Genomic DNA, 12,275 nt, shown 5'->3' on the forward strand with positions numbered 1-12,275 from the left:
ATAAATTAAAACAAAAAATTGAAATAAACAAAATAAAAATTAAAAAATAAAATTAACCAGATTTGGAATTCCATTTTAACAGACTCACATATTTCAAAATCCGTTTTGTATTTAATTTTATATATTTTAATTTTTTTAATTAATTAATTTTTTATTTTATTTTTATTTATATATTTTTATTTAAAAATAATAAATCATAAACAAATTTAAAAAATAAAACTAAATTGAAAACAAATAAAAAAATTAAAAAAGAATTAAAAAAAACAAAATAAAGGTAATGAACGTAATAAATAAAATAAAATAAAATTGAAAAATAATTAAATACATAGCTGAATTTTCCAATCAAGTAGACTTCTGCGAAATCTGTTTACGTGTAACGGATTTCGAAATCCAGTTAAGATTTGTATTGGATTACGAAATTCGGTTATATATGTAATTTAATTTTTAATTCTTTTAATTAATTCCAATTTTTTTATATATATAGCTGTTTTTTAAAATTTTTAAAAGATATTTTTAAGTTAACTTTTATTGTTTTGTTAGTTTAGTGTGAGCGATGCAGGTTGGTGAGGTATTAAATAGAGAGAGTAATTAATATTTTTTACCTATCTAGCAATCAAACTCAAAAGAGCATTTTGGGAAGTTTTTGAAATTTTGGGGTGCCGAAAAAATGTTTGAAGGTGGAGGAAGAAAACCCAAATTGATTTCTAGCTATTTCGATGAAAGTAATCTAAAGTTAATGATTGGACATGCATCTTGGCTTAGTAAATATCTTTAGTTGTGCCACTTGGTTTCCATGACTGCAAGATGAATTCCCATCTTAGTCTTTAATATGATCATGTTCTCTTGTAAGGATTTTTGCTAAAAGAAATATATATTTATGTGACATGCATAAATGGTAAATTATTTAAATGCTAAGAATATGAAAAATGTAAAAAAATTAAGCAATATGAAAATTTTCAATAATTATTCCGTAGATGTGTTAAATGCATGAACTAAGATGGAAAAAATAATTATGGCAATGCAATAAGAACAAGAAATGAGGAATAAAATGATGTATATCAAATACTTTCCACTTTTTGCTCTTTTGCACTTGGAAGCAAAAGATAAAAGTAAAGAAAAGTATGCATGCATGCATGAATATGTAATGCAATGATTGCTGCTAATGCTAGGAACATCCTGAAAACTACAATGTTAAAGAAAAACTTCATTAATCAAAAGTGAAAGAATAGAAAAGGTCAAAATCATAACTCATAAAGTATCACAATGACCAAGTATATCTCATGATTTAATAAACTTAAGAGAACTATCTTGTGAAGTGTTTCACTCAAATCTCTCAAGTGTTTAGGTTGAAAATTTCACTCATAGTCACTTCATGACAATAGTCTTTATCATAAACTTGAAACCTTTCTAAATTTTCACCATTATAACACATAGCTTAGTAGATCAACATTAGGGCTTTTATTCACCTTTTAAAGGGGCTAGGCATAAGGGTAAGATAGAGGGTATTGAGACTAAGACCTTTAGTGGAATAACGAACATGGAGTACTATACCTTGAGGATTTATTCCAGTTTTGATCCTTTTCTTATCGATTCTATTTTCTTCTTTCCAAGGCTTGTGTATTTTTGTTCGAGCTCAACATGATAGATTGTGCACAAGTACACCTGGTAGGTTTACAGGAAAGAGAGGTGGGTATTGTGACCTAGTTGAAGGTCTAACTTTTATCCAGCAAGTGCATTGTATCAGTTGTAGTACATTGTATCCACAGGGATTTGGTAACTAAATTAGTAATTTATAATCTAACCTAAGTTTGACAATAAAACAACAATCAAAGGTTTGGTTTGGTAATGTTAGAAATAGATTAAAACTAAGTTTGAGAGAGATGATGATGATTAAGGTGTTAAAATTGAACTTGGCTTCTTAACTCAATTGTACCGCCCTTAATTATCTATAAATTGTATTTTTTATTTTAGTGTTCCTGGAAATACGCTTTACTTGTAGATGTAATGATATGATCCTATCCAGGAAAGAGTACAACGTTTCTGAATTTGAATCTTCTAAAGCCACAACAAAAATAAATCAAAGAAGAACACAAAATAAAACACGGATGGAGGACGCCACAATCTAGCAGATTGATAAGTCAAGTGAGGATTCCCCACAAAGATATTAATCTTAGATAAGAATCTTAAGCCTAAGCCAAGAACAAATAAAATTCCTCTCTTTAATTAAATAAAATTCAATATATATCTAAAAGTATTTACATTAGTTTTTGGTATCTCTATTCATAGGCACATAAGTTTAAGAAAACCTAGAAACTCTAAAAGAAAGCTCAAGCCCAAAAATGTAGAAACATAAATTAATTTTTCTAATAACTATTATTCAAATATGCTCATGTTTTGATCTTCATGAGCATATTTGAATAATAGTTATTTCTAATAACTATTATTCAAATAACTATGATCTTCATGTTCTTTAAGTGTCTTCTTTCACTAAATGGAACATTATAAACTCCAAAGAGACGTGTTTTGATCTTTGACCTTGTCATAGATACCTTGAATTGTGAATGCTCTTCCTTAACTTCTTCTTATATATGTTTAGGAGATAGTCCTCTATCATACCATTCTTCTTGAAGAAAATTTGTCCTCAAATTTGTATACCACTTGAAGTTTAGGAGATAGTCTTCTATCATACCCTCTTTCTTAAAGAAAATGTGTCCTCAAATTCGTATCACTCGAAGATTCCTTATCATTCTTCCTTGTTTAGACAAATTTCGACCCGAATTCTAGAAGGTCCTATGTACAAACACAAACACAAATCAAAGCCACAAATATAAAATAATAAAAGAAAAATAGAAACTTTGCTAAAATGAGATTTGGAGGTCTGCCTCCAGGGTCATATACCCACCTGCACAAAGCATTAAACAATATTAAATTAAAGATGCAATATTCAAAGAAAAACAAAGGTATATTGCACAAACAAACAGCCAGAAAATATGTATGACTTTGATCATCCATAGAATTTTTAGAAATGGGTAAACAAGCTAATATATTTCTAAGCTTGTGCCCTCCTTTTTTATCATCATTTATTCTTTCCATTATTGATCTCATTGTCACAATCGAAATCGCGACGGGATGACGAACCAAAAAAACAAATTTGTAAAAATAGAGTTTGGAGTCGCCACCATAGTTATTATAGGAAACTATGGAAAACCATAAAAAAGAGCAAGGTCTACGAAAACAGAGATTGGGGGTACGGGAGTTAATTACGTGTAGGGAAGGTGTTAACACCCTACAACACCCATCCTAAGACAATACCTTTAATTAAAATACAATTGATGTGGTCTCCTTTAAATATTTATTTAAAATAAATAAATATAAATAAATAAAATATAAATAAATAAAATATAAATAAATAAAACAAAATAAAAATTAATAAATTAATAAATTAACAATAATAAAAAAAAATAAATAAATAAATAAAGATGACAAAGAAAAACAAAGGAAACAAAAAGATTTTTTGTTTTTTGGGCTCGACCAGGATTACTCCTTGCTCCTACATATCTCCATTCATAATGGAAAATCAGGGTTACGTAATTCTTTATGAAAAAAACTTTTTGAAAACAATTTGTTCGAAGTGTTGATTTAACTCTTTTTAATATTTGAAAATTTTGTGTATTTTTAGTAATCTTATAGAAAAGCGAAGGTATTAAGTACTAGGTCGACGCGAGCAGTCACACAAGCACTTATACATTTTAAAAGTTAAAAGGGTATTTAAATTATTTATTTGCTATTACTTCGTTTAAAAAAAACTTTCGAGATAAGACATTGATACCCAACAAAATGTGACTGTTATATATCCACAATTTATGAAAACATTAGGAAAATAAATAAATAAAAGATTAGGAAATGACGTTTAGGATTAAACATATTATTTTATTATGAAAAAGTTTTACAAACCTTAACATGAAAAAAATATGGCACAACATATTCATACAATGTCAAAACATGATATCTCTCACTTATTCACGCAACAATGTTCACAACCCAAAGCAATCAACAAAACCTTAATTATAAAACTAATCAACCCCAAAAAGCTTGACAGTAATGTTTTTTTCCATATCAAAAAGAAATAGTGAAAACATCAAATTCAACCAAGATCAAAAACACATCTCGAGAAAATACCGCATAACACAATAAAAAAAATTAATTTTGCGAACTTGAACGGGAGATCGGACTTACAATAGTTGTGTTGGAACACCAAGAAGCACGTGGGGGTGGCGATCAAAGGTGAGTGGTTTTTTTATTTTGTTATGTGCGAGGGTTAAAAGAGAATGTGTGCTTAGGGTGAGAGAGGTCTCCAGAAATTTTTGAGAGAGAACAAATTAATTCCTTTCTTATTTTTCTAATGGGTTTATATACACAACATTATAAATTTAATGTAATGTCGTAATAAAGGTCTGCCTTAATTACAACGAGTTTTAAAAGGCAAGAACTGGTCTTAATATTATTACAATATGGGAATCAAATCAGAGCACAAAATCAAATGTGATTAGCAAAATTGATTTTAATTAGTAAAAAAGATATTGTTTTGAATTATATTACAACTTTCTTTATCTAGAAGAAAAAAAAAGGCATCATAAAATCAGAGCAAAACATCAAACGTGATCAGGACAGATTAATTATAATTACAAAAAGGATATTCTTGAGAAACATATTAATATTTTCCTCATCTGAAAAAGGAGGTATCATAAAATCAGAGCACAAAATCAGAGTAAATAATTCTAAATATTAGAACATATTCTATTTCTAATTATTAGACTAACTTCTTGATCTGGAGCAGAAAATTAAACTTTGGGCTACCATTAGTTGCAAGAAAAACGGTGTGGGTGTATAGAGTATTTTGGACTAAAATAGAAACAAAGCCTCAAAAGAAAATACATACAAGATTAAAACAAAGTTTTTTCTTTTTATTTATTTATTTATTATTATTATTATTATTATCATGTTATTATTATTATTTAGACAAAGCAAAAAACCAAAGAGAAAACTTATTTATTTATTTTATTTATTTTTTATTTTTTTATATTTTTTTTGAAAAAAACAAATTATTATTATTTATTCTATTATTTATTTAGTCGGACGAAATTGGGTGTTGACACCCATTATTGCTGGATAAACAAGTCTTTCCTAAATGTCATTTCTTCTTTACATCGTTGATGTTATTACTCTTTGATGAATGATTCTTTGTTTTTATCACCAAATAAAATGAAATAAATTTATATAAAAGAGTACTTAAGAAACTCCAACCTTATATATAACTATTAACATATAAATTGTACATGAGTTAAACGTTTGAAAGTTTAGTATTTATACAATTGTTAACGGAAAAACTAATACCACCCACCAAAACCAACACATATGACTTCTACCGTGTAATCATTAGTCATTTAGTAAATAGTTATTGAATGCTCGGTCTTTTATCTTTTTTCTACAAAATACACTAAAAAATATTATTTTGCTTATTATATTTTATAAAACTAATAATTTGAAATAAAAGACTAATATGAACAAAATTTCATAAAAAGATTTACAAAAGTAAAATATTAAAAGATAAATAACTAACTTATTTACATGTTAGCATACAATTACCGAAAATCATCACTTCCCCACCAACACAAACCCATTTGTCCAACAAAATTTCTCAAACTTTAATGGAACTGCAAACAGACCACGAACTTTCCACAATAAATGAAAAGGAATCACGATCCTATTCAAAGATTATACAAGAAAATCATACTTACCTAAATGTCAATCACCCTTTTAAACCAAACACCAATATCAAAATCATTGAAATCAGACAACAGATGCCAGCCAATTTTTCCTCATCAGAAAACACCTAATTACCAGTATCAGAGAATATATATCATGATCATACTCACCACATATTTAAAAAAAAAAAACATATAACAAGAAAAAAAAACTTATGTAAGAGTTATTCCTGTCCACAAGCTACCAGTTCTGAAAGGAGAAAGCAAAGGACAGGTTTACACACTTGGACTCCAAAATCTTCCTAATTTCTGCGTTTTCCACTTCCTAAGCATAGTTCATATATACAATAAAGAAATAAAATTTAAATTAAACTCACACCAAAAAATGTAATGTTTAAATAATTAAATTTTATATTTAACTCAATTTTATTAAATTAACTAGTAAGATTTTTTATTTATAATTCATATCAGATTTTCAACATATTTTTATGCACAACAGTAAACATAAGAGCATTTTAAGTAAAGAATTAGATATAGTTATAAGTGATCCAATTCGAATCCAATAACACTGACACAACATTTGTAATATATCTAACAAGAATTGATTCCGAATGATTCTAGTATCACCTTTGTGAGTATCTAACTCAATTTTATACTACCGAATTATAAAATAAGTTTTATACTCATGTATACTATAGTTTCACCTAAAATTTTAATATTCAATGAAATAAAATAATAAGAAATGTTATGTCATGATGTTGTGCTAGGTGTACGTTTATCAGCTCATATTTTTTAGGACCTGTCTATTTTTCAAACTAAAAGGTGTTTTTTTTCCAATTTTCACCTAATTTTAATAAAAATTAGTTATCTCTTGTCGCAAAGCACATTGTGACAATAATTACATGTGACTAGTACATTGTTTTGACGAAGAAAATTAGGCACGTAATTAACTTTATTATAGGTGTAAAAGTAGACGATCTGAACTATGCAACGAATTAACTTAGTTTAAAAAAGAAAAAAAAAGAAAAACTTAGATAATCACTTGTTTTCTTTTTAGGTCATGCAATAACTTAAAACGAAACGTCGCAATTTTACCATGAAACTCTTCACATTTCATTCTTATTACTATCTGTTGTCAAAGTCCAGTATAATATGTTGTTCATCAGTAGGAAGACTGGTCGTAAATGCTAAAACAAAAAACTTTTGTATAAATTCAACTTAATCATTTTAAATAATAATTTTATAAGTTTTCAGTAATGTTTTCCGGCACACCAGGACCGTGAAAAATTCACTTAATACACCAAAAAAGTTGCTCTATATCATTTTGTAGTTGAACTAGTTAAAATAATTTACTCTTTTACTTTTGAAAGATTTTTATTTATTTATTTATTTTATCATTTTAACTATTATTTTTTGTCAACTATATACTCTTACATATTGTATATTTAACTAATTTTCTACGTGTTTATTGTAATATAAAAACGAGAAACAAAATAGAAAAGTTTTCATAACTATTTCATTCTTTTATTTTATTTTTACTAAGTGGTTTAAATCTTGAAATCAATCCAAAAGAAAATTATTGTGTTAGGTGCATGGCACATTTTGAATATTGGCCTCACTCTAGGCTTAGTTTAGCCATGGAGGAAGCTAGGCATAGATAAAAGAGGGCTATGGAAGACTATGATGATACTCTCATATGATGCCAAATTTTCCTTAAAGTTTCTAATCATTTTTAAAGTTACTAAACTTGCTACCCACACCTAAAAAAGTTAGTTACAAATGCATCATAATCAGAATAGTTTGGCCAATTGCCTTTATTGTGTTGCCTTACATTGCTCCTACTTCATCCTTGCTTGGTTTTAAATAATTACCTTCGTATCTCACCATGTTACCTTCTGATTTCTTTATATAAATACTCTATATATGTTGCTTCTTTCCAAATCTCATCTTATATTCTCCAACCCCTTTCATGGATTTCTTATTTATTATTTGAGGGATAACATTCTAACTTAATCTTATATGTCTAATAAATGTATGATCTTCGATGTATATCTTTTTCGTAAATAGAAGAATCACATTTTAAACAAAAAATGAAATATTTGTGAGAGATTTCATGAAAGTCAAATAATAGGAATCCGTCATTTCAATGAACTTATACGAAGAGTCTGAATAATTTTATATTATTTAATAAGTTTATGTTCAACTTAACTGCATAAAATTTGTTTATAAAATAAGATTTGCTTTTTCTTTATCAAAAACAAAAATATATAAATATAAAAATACTTGAAATGCTCTAACCCATATACATTCCTATATATAATACAAAGAAACAGATAAAAATTAAAATTAGAGAGTTCCAAAATTTTTACCCTTAATTCTAATATACAAAAATGTAATTTGTAAGGAAAACTCACTAAAATAGTCAATTTTCCTTCCGAAATTAATTGCTCACAAAGTATTGTATATGCTTTTTTGTTTATTTCTATAATATATCTCTATCAAATTTCCCTCTTTGCTCCATGAAACTGAAATTTTGTTATGGACTATTACTTTTGCACGGATCGTAAAAACATGGTTCAAATTTGTGATGTTTCATCTTGTGTCGGTGGAAAATTTGCAAGTTACAATTTGATATCTAGGATTAGTACAAGCTTACTTTATTCTCTTTACTTTTATGAGATATGTATTATATATTTTAAATTTCTATTAATTAGATATTTGAACTAATCAACCGTTGAGATGGCAATTTCGTTTTGTTTAATTAAATTCTTATCCATCATTTTGTATGATATCCATGTAGGATACCATCTTCTGGATAGTTAATATTTATATTGTTTTCCATACAATTAATATGTAGTACTTTTGATTGCGATTGGTATTCTAGTTATAACAGTTTCGTAACTCTAATAATTGTTTTGATAAGACATAACACTTTAATAATTGGTTCATGCTATCCAAATAGAAGACAATTATTTATCTGTGGTTTAACATTTTATAATAAATTTTTAAATTATTAAATATATCAATTATGAATATAACATTATTAATTAATCATAGCATTTGACTATTTGATAAATTTAAAATCAGACCTTTTCTTGAATGACTTGTGATGGATTGGACCACTCAAGCAGTGCTCATTGAACTGTCCTTATACTTTCATTTGTGTTTATTTTTATCAACTTTGAAAACCCGTAATTATTTGATTGAAGGTATTGTTTGTTCCTCTATTTTTTAACAAAGATGGATCCTTTTCTACTATTATTAAGTACACAATTTTAATCTTATTTTCCCTTTAATTGAGAATGAAACGTGTTACTATATATATATATATATATATATATATATATAATTTAGCATGATATAACATTATTTTTAGCATAAACTTAAGCTTGCATTAATTTTTAGAGATAAATTACCTTTTCAATAAAATTTTAACTACAAAAGTTTAATTATGAGAAAGATTAATTTAAATATACGATAAGTAAAAGAAGGAAAGAAGAATTTGATATAATCTCTTTGCATGGATTTATAAAGCACTGAACGTTTACGATTTGTTAAACAGCAATGATTGAAAGCAACCAACACACCTAATTAATAAACAATATTCTAAAGTAATACATCTTTACTATAATTACTTGCATGGTTTTAGAAGTGTACGCTTACGATTTCTTAAACAACAATGATTGTAAAGCAAAACCCACCTAATTGATAAACAATGCCTTCAAAGTAATATTCATCTTACTATTTCTTGATAGAATAATGAACTAAAGACATATTTGGTTAGAGATGGAAGTGTTTTGTTAAGGCAAACTATTCATACTAACTATGATATTGCAATTTTTTTTTCCATATTTTACATGATTAACCATGGTAAATAATGCCAGTATAATTTAATCTGCATAATTTTGTATTATTGGCCTTGGATATGAAAAATGCAGAACATAAAGCATATGAAGTATGATAATGATATGATATGATATATAATAGTATTCATTGAAGATTGTTAGCTGGAAAATATGTTTTCTTTCCCTTTACTATCTAAATAATGTAGAAGATCCAAAAGACATGGAAGAAAATTCAATTATCTAACATGGCCAATCTATTTAGTGTGTCGGTCCTTTGAGGTTAAGTTTTGGTGATGTTGTCATCTTGCTTTTTCTTCTTTCCCTCCACCTTGATATGAAAGTTTTGCAGCTGTTCTTGTTAGGTAGAAATCATTAATTAATCCATTACAAAACACTATAGTACTATTTATTTGTTGTATTCATAATATACATTAACATATGATTGTATTGATAATATCAATGATAATGAAGAATCAACATATTGTTCAAAACATTTTTCATTGATAAAGAACTAAACCTGGTACTTTACAACAGTTCATACATGTTATTAAAACATAACAACCATAATATATGTTTTTTTAATCTCTCTTAGCATTATTTTTGGACCATGATTCGTGAAGCATGAATATCCACCAATAAAGACAGTACTTTACTTGGAAGATGATACTAACGAATGCATTAAATTGGTCAGTTATTAAAAGTTACATAAAATTCCCTTAACAAAGGATGTGTTAATTAATTTGCAAGAGTTTTTTAAGGAGACACAGCAATCCCAGTGTATGCTGATCATTCTGGATTCTGTGTGTCAGAGACAAATGATGCTCCTTATACTTATTACTACTCATCACTTCAAATCTTCGCAGTTCCCACCATTGTATTTATTCTATGCTTTATGTGTCTCATGTTTCATCTGTTTTTTGCAGCAGAATATGTCCTATACATATATAGACTCTGGTATGTTTCAGTGTAACCAGTGAACAGTGATTCACTACTTATATTACCATTGCATAGGAATTTGGGAACAGTAGAAAAAGGGTCAATTCATTATATCTAGCAGAATGATTTTCTATGTGCTCTAGCAGAAAAAGAGAGAGAGAGTGAAGAGAGAGAAATGTGTACTAGTATATGTACATTAACAAGATTTTTTTTTTTTTTACCCAAAAATGGTTATGATTGAATTTAACATAATATACTAAGTAATTAACATAGAAAGTTCTCTACCATTGACAAAGGGACAAATTAAGCAAAGACCTATCTTCTTTGACTCTGTGCAATCACTGTTCCTCGCTTTGGAGCTCATTTCATTTTGCTCATTTTGTTGCCCTGAGATATTACCTTTCTCCTACATGAACACCACAAATTGGTGACTTGTTAGTTGATGCATGTGTGAAACAATACACCACAGAACGGAGGATGAAGATTTTGTTTCAGAAATGGGAAAATTGTAAGGAAATTAGGGAATAAAGAATGAAAATGGTTTTGGGTTGATGTCACAGTCTTTGGTTGTGCGTTATAGTTTGGTAGAGGTCTGAAAGAGATTGACTATAGCATAAAAGTTTCTGTTTATATTTGATGCATTAAAAAAAATGAAAAAGAATGGAACATGAAGTTTAGAAAGTAATACATTTTAATGTCACTACATAAAGGTGGAATATTCCATTATATTGTGTAAAATATCAAATGCTAACTTTGTTTATGTAATTATTATATATGCATTTTTTCCTTTTTTATTTTACAATAAAAGTAAAAATAGAAAAAAAAAGTTTGTATGTAGGGTATATTTATGTGAATTCGATTGAACCTGAGAAAAGGTTTATACTACTTCTGTCTGTTTGCCTTGTCAATCTGCTGATTCGCATACAAAACCTAAAATACCACGGATAAAAATAATAGATTTATTTATACAACTATATATGGAACTAAATATTAATTATAAACTCAAAAAGCTTCAACTACAAAAAGAAAAAAAAAAGGAAAAAGGAAAAAAAAAAGGAAAAAGAGGTTGAAAGAAAAATTAGTGAAAAACCTTGGGACTATTGAGAGAAGAAGTTGCAGTATCTTCCAAAGCGTCATCAATGAAAGCCGTTAAGGCATCTTTTCTCTTCTTGAAACTTGTTATTTTGGATTTTTGATTGACTGAAAACTCTTGAACTTGTATGGCACTGACCACTTTTTTGTCGACCAAAGAAGCTGCATCAGAGACAAGGGAGGTAGAAGCAACAGCTGACAAAGGCATGGAACATTTGTTGTCGACATGGTTGTTGAAGAAGTCGTCAAAATATGTTGTCCAACCACTCTCCTCGGAGGAAAGAACATCGTTGGAGGAAAGAGGAGCTTTGGTTATGGAACTCATTGAAGCTGTTATGGCTTTTTCCTTTCAAAAAGCCAAGAAGTTGAAGATGAGAAGGTGTAGTTAGTGGGGTTTGGTGGCCAGCTCTAAAGAGGCAAGTCCCCAAAGGAATGCATTTATATACTTGAAATCCTTTGGTGGGACATTTTGTCATAAACACTAATAATTTTATATACCTTTTATTTTTAATATTCAATCATTTTTTCTTTTAAATTGAGTATTCAAGAAACTTTTCTTGTGTAAATGTCTTTTGTTGTTATACATATACTTAATTTGTTATTCATTTGTCTATAATAAGAGATATATTGGTTTTTA

The 12,275-nt window shown here is 27.7% G+C and overlaps 1 protein-coding gene across 2 annotated transcripts; it reads right to left on the reverse strand.

The window, feature by feature from the left end:
* Positions 1 to 9,773: 9,773 nt before the first annotated feature.
* On the reverse strand, positions 9,774 to 12,048 carry LOC114170023 (vascular-related unknown protein 1-like). 2 transcript variants are annotated; one of them, XM_028055490.1, is made up of 3 exons: positions 11,637 to 12,048; positions 11,412 to 11,476; positions 10,825 to 10,952 (listed from the first exon to the last, which is right to left on the reverse strand). In XM_028055490.1, exons 1-2 carry the CDS (start codon positions 11,961 to 11,963, stop codon positions 11,429 to 11,431), a joined length of 375 nt encoding a protein of 124 aa, XP_027911291.1. In that variant the 5' UTR covers positions 11,964 to 12,048; the 3' UTR covers positions 10,825 to 10,952; positions 11,412 to 11,428. The 2 variants fall into 2 exon arrangements, with proteins under 2 accessions (XP_027911290.1, XP_027911291.1); XM_028055489.1 differs by lacking the exon at positions 11,412 to 11,476 and having other exon boundaries at positions 9,774 to 10,952; positions 11,637 to 12,039.
* Between the last annotated feature and the right edge of the window lie 227 nt (positions 12,049 to 12,275).

This window comes from Vigna unguiculata, chromosome 11 (genome assembly GCF_004118075.2).
Source record: "Vigna unguiculata cultivar IT97K-499-35 chromosome 11, ASM411807v1, whole genome shotgun sequence".
Taxonomy (NCBI): domain Eukaryota; kingdom Viridiplantae; phylum Streptophyta; class Magnoliopsida; order Fabales; family Fabaceae; genus Vigna; species Vigna unguiculata.